This window comes from Nymphalis io, chromosome 28 (assembly GCF_905147045.1).
Source record: "Nymphalis io chromosome 28, ilAglIoxx1.1, whole genome shotgun sequence".
NCBI classification, from domain to species: domain Eukaryota; kingdom Metazoa; phylum Arthropoda; class Insecta; order Lepidoptera; family Nymphalidae; genus Nymphalis; species Nymphalis io.
Genome location: NC_065915.1, coordinates 3,603,778 through 3,625,001, shown reverse-complemented (window position 1 = coordinate 3,625,001; position 21,224 = coordinate 3,603,778). Strand labels below are relative to the sequence as shown.

General features: G+C 33.4%; 2 protein-coding genes across 3 annotated transcripts; both read left to right on the top strand.

Moving 5' to 3' along the window:
* Positions 1 to 6,261: 6,261 nt before the first annotated feature.
* On the top strand, positions 6,262 to 10,899 carry LOC126779140 (isochorismatase domain-containing protein 1-like). Of its 2 annotated transcripts, XM_050502999.1 has the most exons (5): positions 6,262 to 6,542; positions 7,172 to 7,378; positions 8,091 to 8,207; positions 8,847 to 9,007; positions 10,532 to 10,680. In XM_050502999.1, exons 1-4 carry the CDS (start codon positions 6,411 to 6,413, stop codon positions 9,000 to 9,002), a joined length of 612 nt encoding a protein of 203 aa, XP_050358956.1. In that variant the 5' UTR covers positions 6,262 to 6,410; the 3' UTR covers positions 9,003 to 9,007; positions 10,532 to 10,680. The 2 variants fall into 2 exon arrangements, with proteins under 2 accessions (XP_050358956.1, XP_050358957.1); XM_050503000.1 differs by lacking the exon at positions 8,847 to 9,007 and having other exon boundaries at positions 10,532 to 10,899.
* Positions 10,900 to 13,004: 2,105 nt separating this feature from the next.
* Positions 13,005 to 21,212, top strand: LOC126779142 (isochorismatase domain-containing protein 1-like). The gene is made up of 4 exons (XM_050503004.1): positions 13,005 to 13,278; positions 15,930 to 16,136; positions 17,253 to 17,369; positions 20,908 to 21,212. Exons 1-4 carry the CDS (start codon positions 13,147 to 13,149, stop codon positions 21,061 to 21,063), a joined length of 612 nt encoding a protein of 203 aa, XP_050358961.1. The 5' UTR covers positions 13,005 to 13,146; the 3' UTR covers positions 21,064 to 21,212.
* Positions 21,213 to 21,224: the final 12 nt, after the last annotated feature.

The following is a 21,224-nucleotide window of genomic DNA, read 5'->3' as shown; positions in this document are numbered from 1 at the left end:
CATATATAGGCCGTCATATATTTTTCATTGTTTATTTTAAGTGTTTTGTACATCTTTAGTTTTGTGATATTCATCAATGGAATGGAATTTGAAATACCTACTTATGTAAATAAGTTTTATTTACATAATTTGAATAATTCATTATTCAATTTTTATAACGTTCTTATTTTAAAAATTAGTGTAAAAACACTTTAGATTTCTTAGTCATCAAAAGATATTCTAAAATCCTAAATCATTTAAATATTGTTTCTCTCGCCTAAACCTATTTTCACATAAAAAATGATGCGCTGCCGCCAACAATTAACTGGCCCTCTGGAATACGTAAAGCCTCAAATCACTGTAATTATAAGCGATTTTATTAAAAACAAAAAGTTACTTACAAAGCACGCGCCGTGCCTTGCGGCTAAACAAGATGGCGCCACCGTGGATTTGGCGGGAAATCTTTTATATAAATAATTTGAAAATGATAACTGAAATGATAATGTCTTTTTTAAGTTAGATACCTTAAATGTATTTATTGATTTTTAAATATTAAAAATATATTTTTTTTTTATAAAATAACAATATTTACAATTTAAACAGACAAAAAGGTTAAATTGTATTAAAAATACGTAATCTAATAAAAAACAAGTTTTTGTTAAAATAACATTTTCAACTATAAAATGTTTGTTAATGTTTAATTTATATTTATATATAAACATACAGTTTCATTTTATAACAACATATAAACATTATTAAAAAAAGTCAATAAAACGAAAAACTTAAATCAACTAATTGCTTATAAATGCAATAAAATTAAGCCCAAATATTACCTAGAATACAAAAAAAGTATCCCCAAAGTTCCGAAAAGTCGAACTCACCAGACGTATTATTACAGTCGTCCGACACGCAATTTCTCCTTAAAAAACTGTGCTTCAAATCTCTAATTTACCGAAAAAACTATATCATTCACGACCCTTTACTTTTTTTCCTCTTTTTTGGTTTTCGAACGCGTGACTTTTGACTGACTGTTTTGGCCCAGGGCAATCTTCTATCCTAATTCCTAAACGCAACCGCAGATTAAAAAAAAATAAACAAAGATGGCGCCGGTGCCGGTAACGCGTGCTTCGGCAGGAACGGCTTTCGTAAAAACTACTTTTACCTGTTGCGTCGGCGGAAACAAAGGTACTATAGAGAAATGGACTTAAAAGATATAAAGTTTTTATGGTCACGAAATCTTTTGCGAAATGGTTTTATAACAAGCCGACGTACTGTTTGAATTAATATTTTGCTTAAAACAAATAGACATAGACGGTCTTCCGAGCTTATAAAATATAAATATACAAACAATTATGAATACAAACATTTATACATTACCATGTATAATAGTAATAGTAGTATAATAATGGTATATAAAATCTAAAACAATTCACTTAAAAAATACTTATTTATAAACAGATCAAAAAAATAACCAATCATGACCACTATTAAAATATAAATTTATATATATATATATATATATATAGGCCTCTGCATCTTTGACAGATGATTTAAGCGGCATCGCGAAGGCACTTGCGTTCATGACTGAATAGACCAATGCGAGAGAGGATCCTCCGGCCGCACTTCCGACAAGTGTATGCGCCCCCAGATGGGCGGGGGAAATGGATGCTGCTACGCCTGGGCCAGGCGACTTTATGGCAACACGGGCTTGCCCAGTACCCATGCCACCCTCTCCTCCTCCCCAGCAGGATCCGCAGGATTGACGAGTCAATACGTGTGGTGCTGGTTTGGCCGCAGGTGACTGGCTTACGCCTAAACGGAGGCACCGCTCCGGGTTTAATATTAGTTTTCCTTCTTCTTTGGCGTGACGCTGGGATAATTTTGGGAAACAACGTATCAAGGAGAGGGGTGAGGATACTGTGATCACGGAAGATACAGGAATGTGACACTAGTAGCTAGAGCAGTCCGGGGTCGCGTACCCGTAGTGATTCCAACCAGCTATCGGACAGATAACTGGTAGATCCACCCTCTGGACTAATAAATTTATAAAATTTATAAAAACGACGCTTTCAAAATTTTACATTAAGTTACAATCTACAAGCAGTATGTCTATTTAAATTGTTACTTGAATATCAAAAGTATTCGTATACTTGTTAACTATTTTAATGATACAAGGAAATTAAGGCCATGTTGCTCAAAAGTAAAAAAAATAGTGCAATGTGCAAAAAAAAACGATATTAGTTAATAAGTAGCTACTTTCAAGCATCGAATTTTACTTGGATGGGTATTGGAAGAATAGTTTTCGTCCGTGGCTTCGCCCGCGTTTTTGGGGTGAGAGGGAATTAGTCTATTTAATCAAAATCGGTTCACTGATTTAGTGAAAGCGGTACAGACAAAGTTACTTTCACATTTATAATAAGTATTAGTATTGATTCATTGTATTTTAATAATTTTTATTTATTTATCCATTTTAATTCAGCTGTGGTCTGAAATCTGATCTGGTGGATCCAGAGATTATTAATAACAAACAGAGCTTTTGTATTCACTGTAATATACTGGTGGTATGGCTTTGTGAGATGGCCCTGTGGTAAGAACGCGTGAATCTTAACCGATGATCGTGGGTTCAAACCCGGGCAAGCACCACTGAATTTTCATGTGCTTAATTTGTGATTATAATTCATCTCGTGCTTTACGGTGAAGGAAAACATCGTGAGGAAACCTGCATGTGTCTAATTTCACTGAAATTCTGCCACATGTGAATTCTACCAACCCGCATTGGAGCAGCGTGGTGGAATAAGCTCCAAACCTTCTCCTCAAAAAGAGGAGAGGAGGCCTTTAGCCCAGCAGTGGGACATTCACAGGCTGTTACGGATGGCTTTGTGCAAGCTCGTTTGGGTAGGTACCACTCATCCGCAAAACAGCAGTACTTAGGATTGTTGTGTTCCGATTTGAAAGGTGAGTGAGAAAGTAATATAAATAATAAAAATAATAATATCCTGGGACATTATTCACACACGGCCATCTGATCCCAAACTAATCAGAGCTTGTACTATGGAAACCAGACAACTGATATGCTACTTTTCTTTTGTAAATTCATACTTATATAGATAATTACACCCAGACTTAGGAAAAACAGATATGTTCATGCACACAAATGTCTGTCCTTGATGGGAATCGAACCTACAACCTTCGGTGTGCAAGGTAAGTATCTACCAACCACGCCAACCGGTTCGTCGAAATTACAGGTACAAGGGCCATAATATCTTAGTTCTCAAAATTGGTGGCGCATTGGCAATGTAAGCGATGCTTAACATTTCTTACATTGCCAATGTCTATGAGCATTGCTGACAACTTACCATCAGGTGGTCCATTTGCTCGTCCGCCTACCTATAATATAAAAAAAGTATCAGTAACAATTATAAAAATGATAAAAACTCGACTGTATGCAGTCTACTATGCTGGTATGCTGATTCGTGACTGTAGAATCCACATTCTCAACTACCACTAGGGTTGCTTTCATTTTATACGATGTCGATCAAAATTGCTTAATGAATGAATGAATAAATTATAATTTTTGGTTAATTGTTATTTCGTAAACATCATCATCACCATCAGTAGTGATAGTGGTATAAAAAGTAATGGCATACCGTTCATATGTAATTCTGATTTTAAGCAGAAATTATTTAATTTGTGAACTCATATTATAACTAAGCTAACGCAAAAAGTTATGTGTAAAAATTGTTTCACTTTGAAAGTTTAATGTGCTTTTCTTCGAGCCACTGAGCCGATATGGACCACCGATTAGACAGCAACAATTTTGCCGAATATTGCGGGTTCAGCAAGTCGCCCGAGCAAGCAGCAATGAGCTTTCATGTGCTCAGCATGGGAAGGGCCGCGGTGTTTTATATTAAAAAGGCCGTGTGAACTGTTGGATCCGTATCAAATACGACCATCACAGGAGCTTTAGTGGGTAACGATCTTCCATGCCCCCACCAAGAAAACGTCTTGGAAAGCTGGCTCCGATAGTGCGCATATGTGCTCGACATAATGATTTGACAAAAGTTATACATGGCATTGACATCTTTCATGACAGCTTCATTACTTTTAAAAAAAAGCTCATGGATTATTTTTTGTCAGCGAGTCCGTCATCAAAATAGTGCGTTGAGATCCTGTTGTAGTTTTATTTTATTTTTTGATGTTTTTTTTTAAATATTGCGTTAATGAAGAAAGCATAGGTCAATAATAATTATTTTTTACTTTATTTTATGTGACGCGATACTTTGTGAATGTTGTATACACTTGTAGTCGATATACATATCAGAAGTTGATTTTTTCTCTTTGGGTGTTATGTATGCCATCATTTAATATGTATATTGTTAGTGGTCCTATTAAATAAATAAATAATAAATCTAAAATACTGTATATTTAATACACTTGAGCCCAAGTGTATTTTTATGATTGTCACTTGCCTAAAAAAACAAAAGAAGGCGCAAGTTACAGTGTGTCAATTGCTATTTTTATTGCCATGCTTTATGTTATTTTTAACTAATATTATGATATATTTTTTTAAAGTTGACCAAACCTCGACTACTTTAATTCATTATTGTTATTTGTAATAATAAGCAACAAAAGCTACTTCAAATATATTAATATAATAACTTCAGATACAGAAAATTACTCCTGTTAAAAAAATATTGCAATATCTTTTTTAAGCCAAATTGCTGTGTGATTCTGCCAGGAGTAGAATACATGTATTCTATAGTTGCAATGTATTTACGATACTAATAATGCCAGGTTTCCTATATTTAATTAATCATTATTGTACATCAATAACCGATAATTTTTGAGTTATATATAACGAGTTAAATTATTCCTATATCTCATAATATAAATGTAACTCGAAATTTACGAAACGTTTTGAAATCTCCTCATAGACAACAGTTCTACCCTCGGTAGAAAAACAAACCGTGTCTTAAATATAGCGTTTCTGTCAATCGTTCCCATAAATAATTATACATAATAATATCACAAAAATAATAATAAGTAATAATATCCTCCAGACCGATTTTTGCCACGGCGGCTAATCTCAAGAGAGATTAGCCAACTACGCAGGAGATATTATAGTGCACAAGTGTGTGCGCAAACACAGGTGCACTCTCTATTCCCTAACTCTCATAATCCGATTTGACGGCAATCCGACACGACCGGAAAGAGTTCAGGTGCAGGACCAGCGTGCTTTCCGAGGCACGGGAATGACCACACTTCCAAATCCGGACTACTACTCTCAGTAGTATATACAGACATATATATATACAGACATTTTTTAACAGAAAAACCCAATAACTTTTTATTGACCCGACCTGGGATTTGAACCCAGGACCTCCGGGTCAGCGGCCTTATATCAAGCCACTACACCAACGAGGCACTCATAATAAGGAATAGTCTTGTTATGACCGGATTGGGCCGCCTGCCTGACGCCAACACATCTTGGGAATTATCTTGCTATTATTTAGTATATAGTTCTTTCTCCACCAAAATATATATGATACAGCTTTATGTATAAGAATGATATTTTGAGGAAACGTCAAACATAATCAAAGGTAACATTTTTATGATCGTAATTCGTGTTAATAATATTTATTTCATGTTTGGCAGTGTAGAAACTTGGTGAGTAAAAAAATGTGTGGAACGAAAATATGTCAATCTACAATCTGCCTATCTATAAACTCGCATTGGAACAGCGGAAGCTTCAAACCTTCTTTTTAAAAGAAGAAAAAGATACCTTAATCGAATATCAGCAATGTGACAGTCACTGCTACAGTGCACTGCAAAATAATGTTTGACCCATTAAAATTTATAAATAAAATTTGTACTAAAAGTATGAAATCATGATTATATGAAACCTAACATTTTTTTGCCGTAATGTCTATCGCTATTACTTTTTCAATTATGAAATACATATATAAATATTGACTAAATAAACTTTAATAATGACTATCCTTTTTGCTTACAACATTAGGTAGAAATTTCATGCCACTTGTATTATTGGCGAAATGCCAAAAGAAAACTATTATGAATTATAAAAAATTAATATAAGATAAGTTACATTAAATATATATTTAATGCAGGTATTTTTATTTATTTTACTTAATATTACTATTAATTTTATTATAAATACACAAAATATTCATTTAACATTTATAACATATTTGATTTTGAAAGATTTTTTTAATTTAAATCTGGTAACATTCATGTTTTGTCATTTGAATTTTGAAGTTTACAGTGAAAAATTGAGAATGAATGTTGAGTGAACTTTGTTTTTAATGTTAAGTATCCTGACCATAGTGATTTAAAGTGACATTCGTAATCTCGTAATACGAATAATTTGATAAGACCTTAGCTAGAAATAAACATTGTTTTTTTATTATAAAATGGCACGTAATTTGTTGAGACTTGGAGCTTTGGAGGCACAAAAAACAGCATTTTTGCTGTGTGACATACAAGAAACATTTAAGCCCCATATCAAACACTTTGGAGAAGTAGTGAGAGTCGCAAATAAAATGGTATGTATTTTATTCTGATGTTACGTAATAAAACATGCCGGCTAGCTACTCTTAGAATAAATAATTTAAAAAATAATATATCTTTTATAACCTCAATATATTTTTAAAGTAAACATACTTGTAAAAAAAAAATTGATATGTATTTAATTATTATCAAAAAAAAAAAAAAAAATGGGTTGGCCTTAGAAATTCGCAACTCGATATATTCATGATTAAAGTTTTGAGGTTTAGTCACCTCTGAACTATCATTTCCTATCATTTTAGACTAAAATAGTGTTGAATTAAAGGGGAGGGGTTACAGGGGCCTTCCCCTTATTAATTGACATTGATACCTACTCTGCCTTAGTCTAATGAATATGGGCCGATTTGGTTCTGTCACTCACCAACAAAATATCTAAAGCATTCTCAGGAAGTGGGGTGGAGACAAGTATATGTAAAAATCTTTAGATTATTTTTCATCTTTTTATTCTTCTAGGTTAAAGAATAATTAAAAGAAGATTTCTTATTTTGGTTTCTTATAATATTGGTAATTATAAATTTAACATCAAACCCTTCTTTCATTCAAAATAGAATAGAATTAAGTACGAAAAAATGTCAAATTATTAAAGCTTAAAAATTGTAAATGTCAGATAGAAGCGGCAAAACACTTCAATATACCAGTATATGTGTCGGAGCAGTATCCAAAAGGCTTAGGTCACACTACCAAGGATATAAATATCGACGGAGCGGCCCTTGTATATGATAAGACAACATTCTCTATGTACAGCCAAGAACTTAAAGATAGGCTGAAGAAGGATGTACCGAACTTGGGATCCGTGGTATTGTTTGGTATTGAGGTGAATATATTTGCTTGTTCATTTAGAACTACCATTATTTATACAATACTAATTGTAGTATTTCTCGGTCATTTCAAAATAACTAACCCATTCTCAATTAATATGGCTATTTACGAGCTTCTAGCCATTTTTTTATTTTATATAAGGTATGTAAGCTGGAAGTGTTAGTTTTACTAATAAAAACTTTTAATTGTTAATAAATATTTAATTGTGACTTTTGGACAAAGGTCCCTGGCCCCAGTGCAGTGTTGCAAGTAAATCAATATTTATATAGATGTATGTATATCAATTGGCAACCCAGCTTAAAAGCCAAAAATATATTAGCCACCTAAAGAGGAATGATGTTCTCCAGCTGCCTGAGAGGGTGTAGCACCCTCATAACACGAGAAGTTCTCTTGATAAAAGGCTCACTCATCATGTTAACTATCGCACCAACTATCTGCTTAAAGTCCAAGGACTGATTGCAGATGGAAACATAACAAAAAAATATATATATATATATATATATAGATGTTGCTAAAGTATAAAAATGTTAAGTGAAATATAATAATAAAAATTAACGTTGGCACATATAAATATGTAAAATTTGGTATGGAAATATAAACCATGTCAAATGTTGACCCTTAGGGCCCCCTCATCTTAGGGAGCCCACATTACTTGCCCTATGATAGCTATGCCACTTTATAAAACATATTTGTTTTTATATTTTCAGGCACATGTTTGCATAGAGCAAACAGTTATTGACTTAATCAATGAAGACATCAATGTTCATGTGTTAGCTGATGGGGTGTCGTCAAGGTCGCTCATGGATCGAACACTTGCTTTACAGGTAATGTCATCTCATGTTGTATCTTACCGTCATTCATGACAAACTACCAACGAATTATTATTATAAATCTTGTTTAAACATACTTAATTAATTTCATTACATGTTGTAGATAATTCCTATTAACATACATTTCATTTCGATAGAATATGTTCAAAAGAATCAATTAAAATGTCTGAATTGTCTTTCACAATTATTTCTGGTTTTTATTCATGTTGTAGTCTTCTATTTCTTATCATAATAGAGATTTTTAAGACTTAATATACATATGCTAGTTATATGAATACTGAATTAATAAATACCTGACTTTCATTAACATTAGCAAATCTTTTGCTAATTAATCCAGCCGTTGTTTTACATTATATATACTTTATTACATGTGCGTATGAAAACACAGTCCTTCACGCTCAGTCCTGTCCTTATTTATGCTATTTTTGTAAGTATTTTTGTTTTCGCACAATTAACTGCAATTTGTATGGAGTAAAAACAGCGCCATCTAGTGACGATAATGGGAAACAATTGTGTCAAAACGATTTTACACACATCCGAAATTACTATTTGAACTTATTCTATTGAAATTAATTCTACATAATTTCATCCATATCTCGTTTAGATGCATGCTTGAAATGTTCTTGATTTCAGCGCATGCAATCCATAGGATGTTTTATAACAACCGCCGAAAGTGTGTTGTTCAAACTTCTGAAAGACAAGGACCATTCTGCATTTAAAATGGTCTCTAAATTAAACAGAGAACCAGGGGCTGATACATTTGGCTCAAACGTGTCTTCCAAACTATAATAAATGTATGTTATATCAAGTTAAACATTTAAACTAATTTTTTTAATCAAAATATACTGTATCATAATTGTCTCTAGTCTAAAATATACCCTTTATATAGTCTATTCCAGCGATACTCAACCTGCGGCCCGCTGGGCTTGGCTTGGGTTGGCTCACCTAATGTTATTTTATTTTTAACTATTTTAAATTTCAAAGGTTTTATTAACATCTAAATAATTTAAATTAAGCAACCGCTTGAGACCACGAACACTGTAAAGTGTTTGAAATGTCAGGATATTATATAAAAATGTTAAAAATAACAATCCAAAACCTAAGAATCATTGCCTAAATATTTTTTCTTTGGTGTCGCACCATGAATCACACGTTTTTGTGGCCCTTATAAAGAAAATGTTGAGTATCGATGGACTCTATTCCAATCACAAGAGGAGTAAAAAAAATAACAACTTTGACATTGAATTAATGTGATATCATTGATTGAGATTATGAATATTTAAAATGAGATATTACAATTATAACTCATATTTAATTAACACAAACCTCTAAATCGAAGTTAAATCTAATAATTAAGACAATATTTATTGATTAATGATGCATCCTCGGCTGATGCAATATTTCATCAAGCAAAAATGCAAGCTAAGCTTATACTCTATAAATTTATACTAGCTCCGTGTACTCCTTCTTCGATTGGTTTAGGGTTGTTTTATAGAATAGGTAGGTGAACGAGCACATGGGCCACCTGATGGTAAGTGGTCACCAACGCCCATAGAATGTCTATGGGCGTTGGTGACCACTGTAAGAAATGTTAACCATTACTTACATCACTAATGCGCCACCAACCTTGGGAACTAAGATGTTATGTCCCTTGTGCCAGTAACAACACTGGCTCACTCACCCTTCAAACCGGTACACAACAACACCAAGTACTGCTGTTTGGCGATAGAATATCTGATGAGTGGGTGGTATCTACTCAGACGAGCTAGCACTAAGCCCTACCACCAGTAGTATATTTATGTAGTAGGGTATTTATTTGGTGGGGTATATTTATGTATTATTCATTGTAACTGGGCATCTGGCACCTGTCAAATAATATATATAATCAAAGTCATTAAAATGATTCCATAGACAAATACAACTTTTTAACTTATTACATATATTCGTAACATGTACTTGCTACTACCTCAATATAATTTTACAATACATACATTTCAATTGTTAATTGTTTGCATGTAATAATACTTTTACTACTAATTTTATTGCAGACTTGTACAAAATGTAATTAATGATTACGATTATAACGTGTAATCATCAATCACGATTACACTATAACGAAAAAAAATAATAAAAGTAACGTGAGTGAGTGAGTCAAGTAAGTAACCAAGAGTATCCCCGCGCGCCATCTTCAGAACTAATCAAAGTTAATCTGTAATCGTGATTGATGATTACACGTTTTAAACGAAATCGTTAATTTAATTACATTTTGCTCAAGTATGTTTTATTTTTATATTTATTATATAGTTTTGTAATTTCAGCGATTCCAATCATTGGGCTGTTTTGTTGGTACGTCTGAGAATGTTTTATTCAAGTTATTAAAAGACAAAAATCATCCTGCTTTCAAACAAATATCAAAGTTGAATTCTAAACCTACGCCTGCTGAATTTGGGGCTGAAAATTAAAAAAAGTAGATTTTTTTTTTGCCTGCATATGTTTTTTTTTTAAATAGTTGTATATATATTTAGTGCTAAGAAAAATATTGTCGAGATACTCTAATGATATATATTAATAATGTGATATTAAAATAACTTTAAAGAAATTGTTATTCGAAAGTTGTTTCGTTAATGTTTTATAATAATTAAGATTTTATTAATTAAAGGATTTTAATAAAAAAAAATATTTATTTTGGAAATGTTTTATTTCAGTGGGTTGCCATTGAACTTATTATATTTAAGGTAATTGCCGACTTTGGTACCATATGATGAAAATTGTAACATATATACTTTTAACACTTATTATTATATTTTTTATTATGATTTTGTTCATAAGATTACACAGAACAACAGGATTCGAAAAATTGTTAAAAAATATATATATATATATATATATATATATATATATATATATATATATATAAAAAATATAAATAAATCAGTTGTGTTTGTTTGTGTTACAAACAGCGATTTTTTTTAGATGACAGCCAACTTCGGAAATAGATAGCTGATAGAAAGTGGTTACCTAAGTACCAAAATGGGAAAATGCGACATTCAACACATTCTAGGAGAGCGTCTACATAAGGTATACTGCAAATATAATATTGGTAATCAAAAGCATTATGCCATGCGATAATAATCTGTGGTCGATTGAGTCATTGTTATCAGGAAAATGGTGGATCATATAATTTTAACGGGAATAGTAATCCATATAACTTAACAAAAGAAACTTTAGCGAGAAATAACATTATTACAAGATGATGACGCTGAAGGTATATATGTTACTACATGAAAAACATAAATTTATAAGTTTTATTTATCTTAATAAATTAAAATGTATATTTGTTCTCTATGAGATAAATTATTTGCTCAAATTAAGCAATTTCAAACCATTGTGCTTCGCCGGATTTAACTCGTGAAAGTTGATTAACATTCTATATACTAAATATGAAAATGATAAATTACTATGTAACAAATCTAATGTAAGAATTATGCAATTAATAAAATGATTTAATTATTATATGCTTGTGTTCAGGGCGTAAATACATAGAACGATTCGATTAATCGTCGGGTCTAAAAGCGATTTGTTTCTGTTTTTAAAATTTTATTTTATTAATCAATAAGTAAATTTTTAATCAGTCTTGACTTTTGTTGCGCCCATTTCAAACACAAACAAACTTATTTACAGACTTGGGCTAAATGTAATCAGCTTAACGATTACTATGTGAAATCATTAATTACGATTACAGATTAAAGGTTTATATTCGTTGATTAATGGTTATAAATCTGTGATCGTAATAAAGGGCGCGTGGGGTTGCCGTGACCATTACGTGACGATTGGTTCTCCGGACACCGTCGCCCGAACTTACGACGAGTCTGTAACGAGTACGAGTATCCTAAACAGATTCGGTTGAGCATACCTTAATCCTTTACCTAGACATGATATAGATTATTACATTACACAGACAACAACAGGATCAGGGGCAGGAAAAATAGTAGTAATGAATAATTTACTGGTGGTAGGGCTTTGTGCAAGCTCGTCTGGGTAGGTACCACCCACTCATCAGATATTCTACCGCAAAACAGCAATACTTGATATTGTTGTGTTCCGGTTTGAAGGGTGAACGAGCCAGTGTAATTACAGGCACAAGGGACATAAAATCTTAGTTCCCAAGGTTGGTGGCGCATTGGCTACAAGCGATGGTTGACATTTCTTAGAATGCTAATGTCTAAGGGCGTTTGGTGACCCCTTACCATCAGGTGGCCCATATGCTCGTCCACCTTCCTATTCTATAAAAAAAAAATTATTTTGATACTTTATTTGAGCCGATTGTTATTATGAAATAATAATAAATGTTATATACAAAAATATTGTTCGTTTTTTTTTCAATTTATATTTTTAGGTAATGGGCCGAGACGAGCCAAGCCAAGCCGTGCCATGCCATGCCACGACAGTTAAAGCCGGTACTGTCCACCAAGCCCGCCTGTAACCATTACTGGCGTCACATTCGAGTGACATCAGAATCGGCTCATTTCGGAATGTAATTCGTTTTTGTACAAAAATGTTGCTATGGTAACCAAAGTAACTGATGAGATGATGTGGCCATGACAACAGAAAAATAACAATTATAAATTAAAAAAATTATTAAGATAAATATACATTCGATTATTCATATATTGTTATTATTATTACATTCTCGTTTCAGTAATAAATAATATTTTTGATCTAGCAATTCTTAGTCCTGTCAAAAGTGAAGTTAAAGTCAATTTTAATTACAAATAAGTTTAAAAGCAAAACTTTGAAAGTATAATATTGTCATTGAATATTCTGCTCTTTTGAGTTGAGTAGTTTATATATATACAATGTGCTTAGTATAATCACGTATGTAATCGAAGACTAGACGTAAAGAATTAAACATTTATTATTTTTTTAAATTAAAATGTCGCATAAATTATTGAAACTCGGAGCTTTAGAGGCAAAGAAAACAGCATTTTTTTTATGCGACGTTCAAGAAAAGTTTAGACCTCAAATTAAACATTTTGGAGAAGTTGTAGCAGTCGCAAATAAAATGGTAATGTATAAAATAATTGTTTGTCTATCATTATTATGTAAATCAGTCAAAATTATCTTTATTTTTTGTGAAAACAATTGATAAGGATCTAATCGTTTTCTAATTTATTTATGAATATTATACGATTATAAGAAAATCGTTTTCGTCCTTCAGCAGCTTGAGTCTTTGAAATTCTGTATTTGAATATTGTTTAAAAAAATATATTTAAAGTTAGATTCAAACAATTGAAATTATTTAAATCAATGACACTCATTCAGCCCAAGTTCACTGCTGTAAGAATTGCAAAACCGATACAGATTTGAGTACAAAATCTAGTTTTATTAAACCAATAAATAAATGAACACTGTTATTTTATGCTAACTTCAAAAAACTTTTAAGTAGAAAAAAGAATAATAATTGCATCTTGTACTTTTATATCTTAATAGCATAATAAATATAATAAGACATTAATAACCCATCCACCAATGTGTTTTTGATAAATGTATCTAGTTAGTGCGGCGACATAACATTTTGATTTTGTAGTATTAGACTATAAATATTTGCTGTTGAATAAAAATTTTCTTTTCTGTTGGCAGTGTCTATGCATTGTGTTTATTATTATTAAACACAAAACAATATCAATTTACTGCTTTACACAAAATGGTGAAAACGTAGATGAATCTATGTTAAAGTATGGGTTAGTATACATTTTAAAAATATAAAAACTAAAGCCTAGATATGTGTTAAATAAAAATTAGCAGAGCACAGTACTTAAACTTCCACCGTAGTATTGCCAATATCAATCAACAGCCAATCGTTGTCCACTGCTGAACATAGGCCTCTCCCAAGGTGCGCCAAAGCTCCCTGTCCTACGCTCTCGCATCCATTTGGTGCCCGCCACCTTCTTAAGGTCGTCGGTCCACCTGGCTGGAGGGCGCCCTACGCTGCGCTTGCCTATTCGCGGTCTCCACTCTAGGACTCGTCTGCTCCAACGGCCATCGGTCCTACGACATACGTGACCAGCCCACTGCCACTTCAGCGTGCTAATTTTGCAAGCTATGTCGGTGACTCCGGTTCTTTTCCGGATAATCTCATTTCTGATCTTATCCTTCAAAGATACTCCGAGCATAGCTCGCTCCATAGCACGCTGAGCGACTTTGAATTTGTGGACTAGTCCCGCAGTTAGTGTCCACGTTTCGGCACCGTATGTCATGGCAGGTAAGACGCTTTGGTTGAAGACTTTCGTCTTCAAACATTGCGGTATAGACGACTTGAGGACTTGACGAAGGTTGCCAAATGCTGCCCATCCCAAGCGAATTCTTCGATCGGCTTCCTTCTCGAAGTTGTTCCTACCGACTTGTATAATCTGTCCTAGGTAGGTATATTCACTAACAACTTCGAGAGGTTTCCCCTCGACGTATATCGGTCCCGGCACGACATGCCTATTGAACATGACCTTGGTCTTGTCCAAGTTTATACCGAGACCGACACACCGGGAAGACTCGCCTAGGCTACGCAGCATTTCGGTGAGTTGTTCCAGCGCCTCTGCTATGATGATGATATCGTCGGCAAATCGAAGGTGTGAGATGTACTCGCCGTTTACATTGACTCCATGCCCAGTCCAATCCAGCGTCTTGAAAACGTCTTCCAACGCGTTGGTGAACAGTTTCGGGGATATTACATCCCCCTGTCTCACCCCTCTGCGCAGTTGGATCGCCTTCGTCTTACAGTCTTGGATGTGGACAGTCATTGTAGCGGTGTTGTACAGACATCTCAGTACCTCGATATATCTCCACTCGATATGACATCTCTGCAATGAGTCGAGCCCTGCCCAGGTTTCGATGGAGTCGAAGGCTTTCTCGTAGTCCATAAATGCCATACACAGCGGCTGATTGTACTCTTCGGTCTTCTGCATAATCTGCCGAACTGTATGGATGTGGTCCACGGTGCTGTAGCCTGATCGAAAGCCGGCTTGCTCTGGGGGCTGGAACTCGTCAAGTCGTCTGGCGAGACGGTTCGTGACGACTCTTGAGAACAGTTTATACACGTGACGTAGGAGGTAGATTGGTCTGTAGTTTTTCAAGAGGGTTTTATCGCCTTTCTTGAAAAACAGCCAATTAAAAAAAAATTGCCAATATAATGCAATCAAATTAATGTGGGTGCAAAGAATGATGTTTTTTATTTAAGGAAAACAACAGCATGATACAAAATATGTTCACATTAAAAATAAAATATACAGACAATAGAGCCAAATTCAGCCAGAAATAATTTAAATTCACCACATACAAACAAGATTTTTATCGAATTATTTTAATAAATTGACATCCAAACATCAAATGTAGTGGAAAGGACTATAAAAATAATATTATCAGTGGCTTTTGAGAATATAAGAGAGCAAGAACAGATAATACTAAACTTAGATGAAAATCTGCATCCGATGAAATATTCCATGTCGGAAGACTAAGAATTATAAATTGAGTTTGTTTTCCTTATACACATTCGTTAAATAACTAACTATATTTATGATGCACAGAATATTCTGTTTCCTGTCACTTCCATATTTAAAAAGACCAAATGTTAAATCAAATTCGATTTTGATATTAACACAGATTAAAATAAAAATATTTTTTTTAATGTAGAGATCATTAAGATATTCTTCATTTTTTTTTTAGTTAGAAGCGGCAAAACACTTGAAAATACCAGTTTATGTATCAGAGCAACATACGAAAAGCTTTGGTCACACCACCAAGGATATAAATCTAGAGGGGGCAGCACTTGTTTATAATAAATCTACATTCTCCATGTATAATACAGAACTCAAGGAGAGATTGATAAAGGATCTACCAAACTTGGGGTCAGCGGTGGTGTTCGGTATAGCGGTAAATATTATTTTTTAATATTCCGTTAGTCTTATGCTACAATACTTCAGATAGTACAGTTCATGACGGAAGTGTCGCATTGCTACAAAAAAGACATGAAGCAACTTAGAAAACACACTCATTTTACTTTATCTTTTAATAATAATAATAATAATATTATCCTGGGCCATTTTTCACACACGGCCATCTGATCCTAAATTAAGCTTGTACACAGCTTGCTCTATGGAAACCAGACAACTGATAAACTATTTTTGTTTTTTTTTTTTTTTTTACCTTCGGCGTGAAAGGCAAGCATCCACCAACCACGCCAACCGGCTCGTTAGTTACTTTATGATCTAAGTTTATAAGTATTCTCAATAGTCACAAATAGTTGTTTCTAAGGAGAAAGCTAAAGAAACTTGAAAATAACTTGTTCTGGTTTAGATTTTATTACTGTTTGTCCTTCGTTTCTTTTGTCATCATGTAAAGTCGAGGCCTGTTTGAGAGTGTATTTAGTATCTGGATGCTTATGACTAGCTGCTATAGCAATGCCATCAGCGTTTGTGACATTATTAACCTCAGTTAGATCAGACATGTTGTTTATATAGTTTATATAAAGTGTTGTACCCAAAACACATTCTTGTGGAACACCAGCTTCCTTATGAGGTTTTGAGGTGACGATGTAAGGTGGTGGTCTTGTTTTAGCTAAGTATGAGTTAAGATAGCAACTTTCTTATCTACAAGTTTCCATTTGAAACAGTTAACCATTGTGCCATGTGATACCAAAGATTATTATCTATTGACAATCTCTACGAATGTTCAATAGTGGTGTGTGATGTCTTAGCCTAAATTAATAACCTGGTATGGTCTTACGAGGTTACAACTTAGCATTAGGTGTATAGGATCTCCTTAATTTTAGATCTAGATATATAACTTGGTTTTTAAACCTGATATTTTTACTAGGCAGTCCTAGTAGTGAAAAATTGTATAATGCCCTAAAGTTAGCGTTACTCTGTACTGTGAATGATGGATACGAATTAAAGGCTGTGACACACTAAAATTTACACGTATAATGTCTCGGCCGTAGCGAGTGTTTAATACAACAAACATATCTAAATATTGCGCTTTTAACTCCAGGCCCATGTATGTGTTGAGCAAACAGTGATCGATCTACTGCATGAAGATATTAATGTGCATGTATTGGCTGACGGTGTATCGTCGCAATCGTTAATGGATAGAGAACTTGCTTTACAGGTAATTTTTTGTTAATTAAATGATTATGAATCCTAACCGAAGACAGCTTCAAAAGCAAGCACCATTGAACTTCCATGTGCTTAATTTGTGTTTATAGTTCATCCCATTCTCGGCGGTGAAGGGAAACACCGTGAACCCGTATGTGTCCGATGAAAATCTCCCACATGTGTTAGATATAGGTAGGCAGACTGATAAATTGGCATGAAGTTAAATGGTCACTACCGCCTTTAGATATCGATACTGTAAGAAATATTAAATATCTCTTACATTGTCAATGATTCACCATCCTTGGTAACTAATATGTTACGGTCACCCTTCAAACTGGAACACAGTATATTCAGTATTGCTACTTGGCGGTAGAATATCTGTTGATTGGCACCTACCCAGGTGGGCTTACACAAAGCCTGTAAAAAGTTCTGTTAAAAAATGCTTAGAGCATATCAGCTGACCACGCAGTTACATTGCGTAAAAAATGAAGTCTTACTCAAGATTTCCGGATTTTAAATTGCAAAATACATTGCCTCAAAAAAAAATGCGCAAAAAAACCTTTCTATTTTATTTCAATTTTATTCATAAAGTATAATAATAATTGTATTATTATTAAATTCATCAATTTAATATTTAATTTATTTTTTTCTTTTTTATATGTAAGGTATGTACATATATTAAAATATAGTTGTAGTTGTAGTTATTAGCTACGTAATTTAAATAGTTATATTATAAATTAAATGTGTTAATGGAATAATTTAATTTGAATCTCGTTTTAATTTTTTTACACATGTATGTTATCCTGTTACACAATAACAGCCTTGAAGATTTAATTTAAATATTAACAAAAACCGCCCTCAGAATTAATGAATGAATAAATTAATTAATTTCTAATTATATAATTTGGATAATGTGTGTGTGTGAGATATATTATAAACACAAACACCGCCAACCAATTACCAACTTCCAGTCCCCGGGCTGCTACTGAGAATTTTCTGAAAGAAAAACTCAATAACTTTTTTATTGGCCCGATCCGGGAATTAAACCCAGGACCTCCGGGTCACTGGCCTTATATCTAGCCACTAGACCAACGAGGCTATTAGAGTATGGAAAAAAAAGGTATAAAGAAAAATTGCTCCTCTATATATTTGATTTTAAATGTGTGAATTCAATTGTAATTTAACTATATCTGAATGAGTAGAAGTTACAAAAATTAATTGTAAATGTCCAATATGTCAAGTAAAAGTCGAAAATATTTATTGAATATATATTTTAACAAGGATCTTATGGTAATCAAATAAAGTTTCCTTTTAGGAAATAAATGCAACGCTTATTATCTTAGTTTTGTCTTATTGATTATATTGAAATCGGGGATAGCGTCCGTGTTTCAACTTATTATTAAATGCCTTCTAACAAATCAAATGTCGAGATGGCCCAGTGGTAAGAACGCTTGAATCTTAACCAATGATCGTGGGTTCAAACCCGGGCAAGCACCACTGAATTTTCATGTGCTTAATTTATGATTATAATTCATCTCCTGCTTGACGGTGAAGGAAAACATCGTGAGGATACCTGCACGTGTCTAATTTCACCGAAAATCTGCCATCTGACATGTGTATTCCACCAACCCGCATTGGAGCAGCGTGATGGCATAATCTCGAAACGTTCTGCTTAAAAAAGGAAAGGAGGCCTTAGCCCAGCAGTGGGACATTCACAGGCTGTTACTGTAACAAAACAAATGTCTTGTTAAATTTATCTTTAAAATGTATATATTATGTAATAATGTCTCTATTTTTAATAGGATATTGTACTCTCTTTTATGTTGCATATTAAGAAAATAACAAAGTGTATTTCAGGTTATTTTACTGTAATTAACTTCGGTACTGTAGATAAAACAAATTATTTGTCGAAGTCTTCATTGGCATCGTCTTCGCCATAATCTGAAATACGTATACATCAAACATACACACATACATACATTATACATACATACATACATCATACATACATACATACATCATACATACATATATCATCAACCCTTCGTCGTCCACTGCTGGACATAGGCCTCTATGGCACGCCAATGAGCTCGATCCTCAACTCTCAATCTCCATCCGCTGCCAGCCACTTTGTGAATATCCTCACTCCACCTAGCCGGAGGGCGTCCTAGGCTACATTTGCCAACCTTTGAAAACCGACAACGGTTGGAGTAGACGTGTTCTAGAGTGGAGACCATGCCTTGGCAAACGTAGCGTACGTTTATATATCGATATCAAATTTATCCAACAAAAGGTTATCGTTCCTTGTTTTTCTATTCTTCCCTGATGCATCATTACCCAGTAAATCTGGGTAATGATTCAGATTTTCTTTATAAGTAAGAACGTAAATACCCGAATAACACAAAATAAAAATATTATTTTAGCATATATTTCATAATTTAGTGCATCAGTTATTATCTGTTGCGGGTATCAAAATATGAGACTTGGCAAGATTTCGCTATTAATTCCGATTTCCGAACGGTAGGAGCGTCACACTTGCTTATTGACCGTCAAATATCTACCACCGGTTCGGAAATAAACACTACAGAGCTGAAAAAAATTGGCGAATGAAACTCAGCGGGATTTTCTATTTTTTTTTTTTAACAAAAATGTTTACAATACTTTTCCAAAAATAAATAATTTATTTGTGAAACGGCCTAGAGGCGATCGTTTCGTTCTCAATGCCTGATTTTGTCTATAAAGTCGTTAATGGTATAATAATATCCTTAATGCAAAAGTGTTTTTATAAAAAAAATATTGAATTTTTTTGACGATTTCTGGGATTCTGTTGTAAAAGCGAATTCATTGTCTCACAAAATAAAATCTTGTGAAGTCCCGAAACATGGATATTTTAGTACTAATGTATAAGTTTTTTTATAGAATATGAAAGCGGACGAGCATTTGGGCCACCTGATGGTAAATGGTCACCAAAGCCCATAGACATTGGCATTGTAAGAAATGTTGACCTTCGCTTACATCACCAATGCGCCACCAACTTTGGGAACTAAGATGTTATGTCCCTTGTGCCTGTAATTACACTGGCTCACTCCCCCTTTAAACCGGAACACAACAATACCAGGTACTGCTGTTTTCGTGTAGAATATCTGATGAGTGGGTGGTACCTACCCAGACGAGCTTGCACAAACCACTACCACTAGTAAAACAATTTTTTCAAGCAAAAAAGTTGATCTGTTTTCGAAAGACAAACTGAGAAAGGTAGGGTTAACAAAACATAACATGTTTTGTAAAGTAGTCACTGTCTCGCTGGCCATGTTCGATATGTCTTACCATGAGGTAACAAAAACACAATAAATAAAAAAAATATTATTAATAGTACATAACGTTTATGTTGATCTGTTTTCAACCTTTTAAGGGAGTAGGGTTAACAAAACAGTATGTTTGAAAACTTAAGTTAACATCACTTTTTTTTAAGTCTGGATATTCAGAATTGTATGTTATATATTGGTTCTGTTACTATCTCTTCTGTATGTGTATTATTATTTTATTTTCAGCGATTCCAAACGATGGGTTGTTTTGTGACTACCGCTGAAAATGTTTTATTGAAGTTATTAGGGGGCATGAGTCACCCAGCATTGAAAGAAGTCTCAGAGATTATTCAAAATGACCCGACGCCTGATGAATTTGGTGCAGCCAATTTGAAGATATAGATTTTTTTATTTAATTATTTATTTAGACAATTTCGAGGGTTCACCTTTGTTACCATGAAAGTAAGTTAAGTTTGAAAAAGAAAAATAAAAACAATATTTTTATACTATTTTCTTATATTATAATAAATACATGTTAAAATACTCACTGATTATTTTAAAAA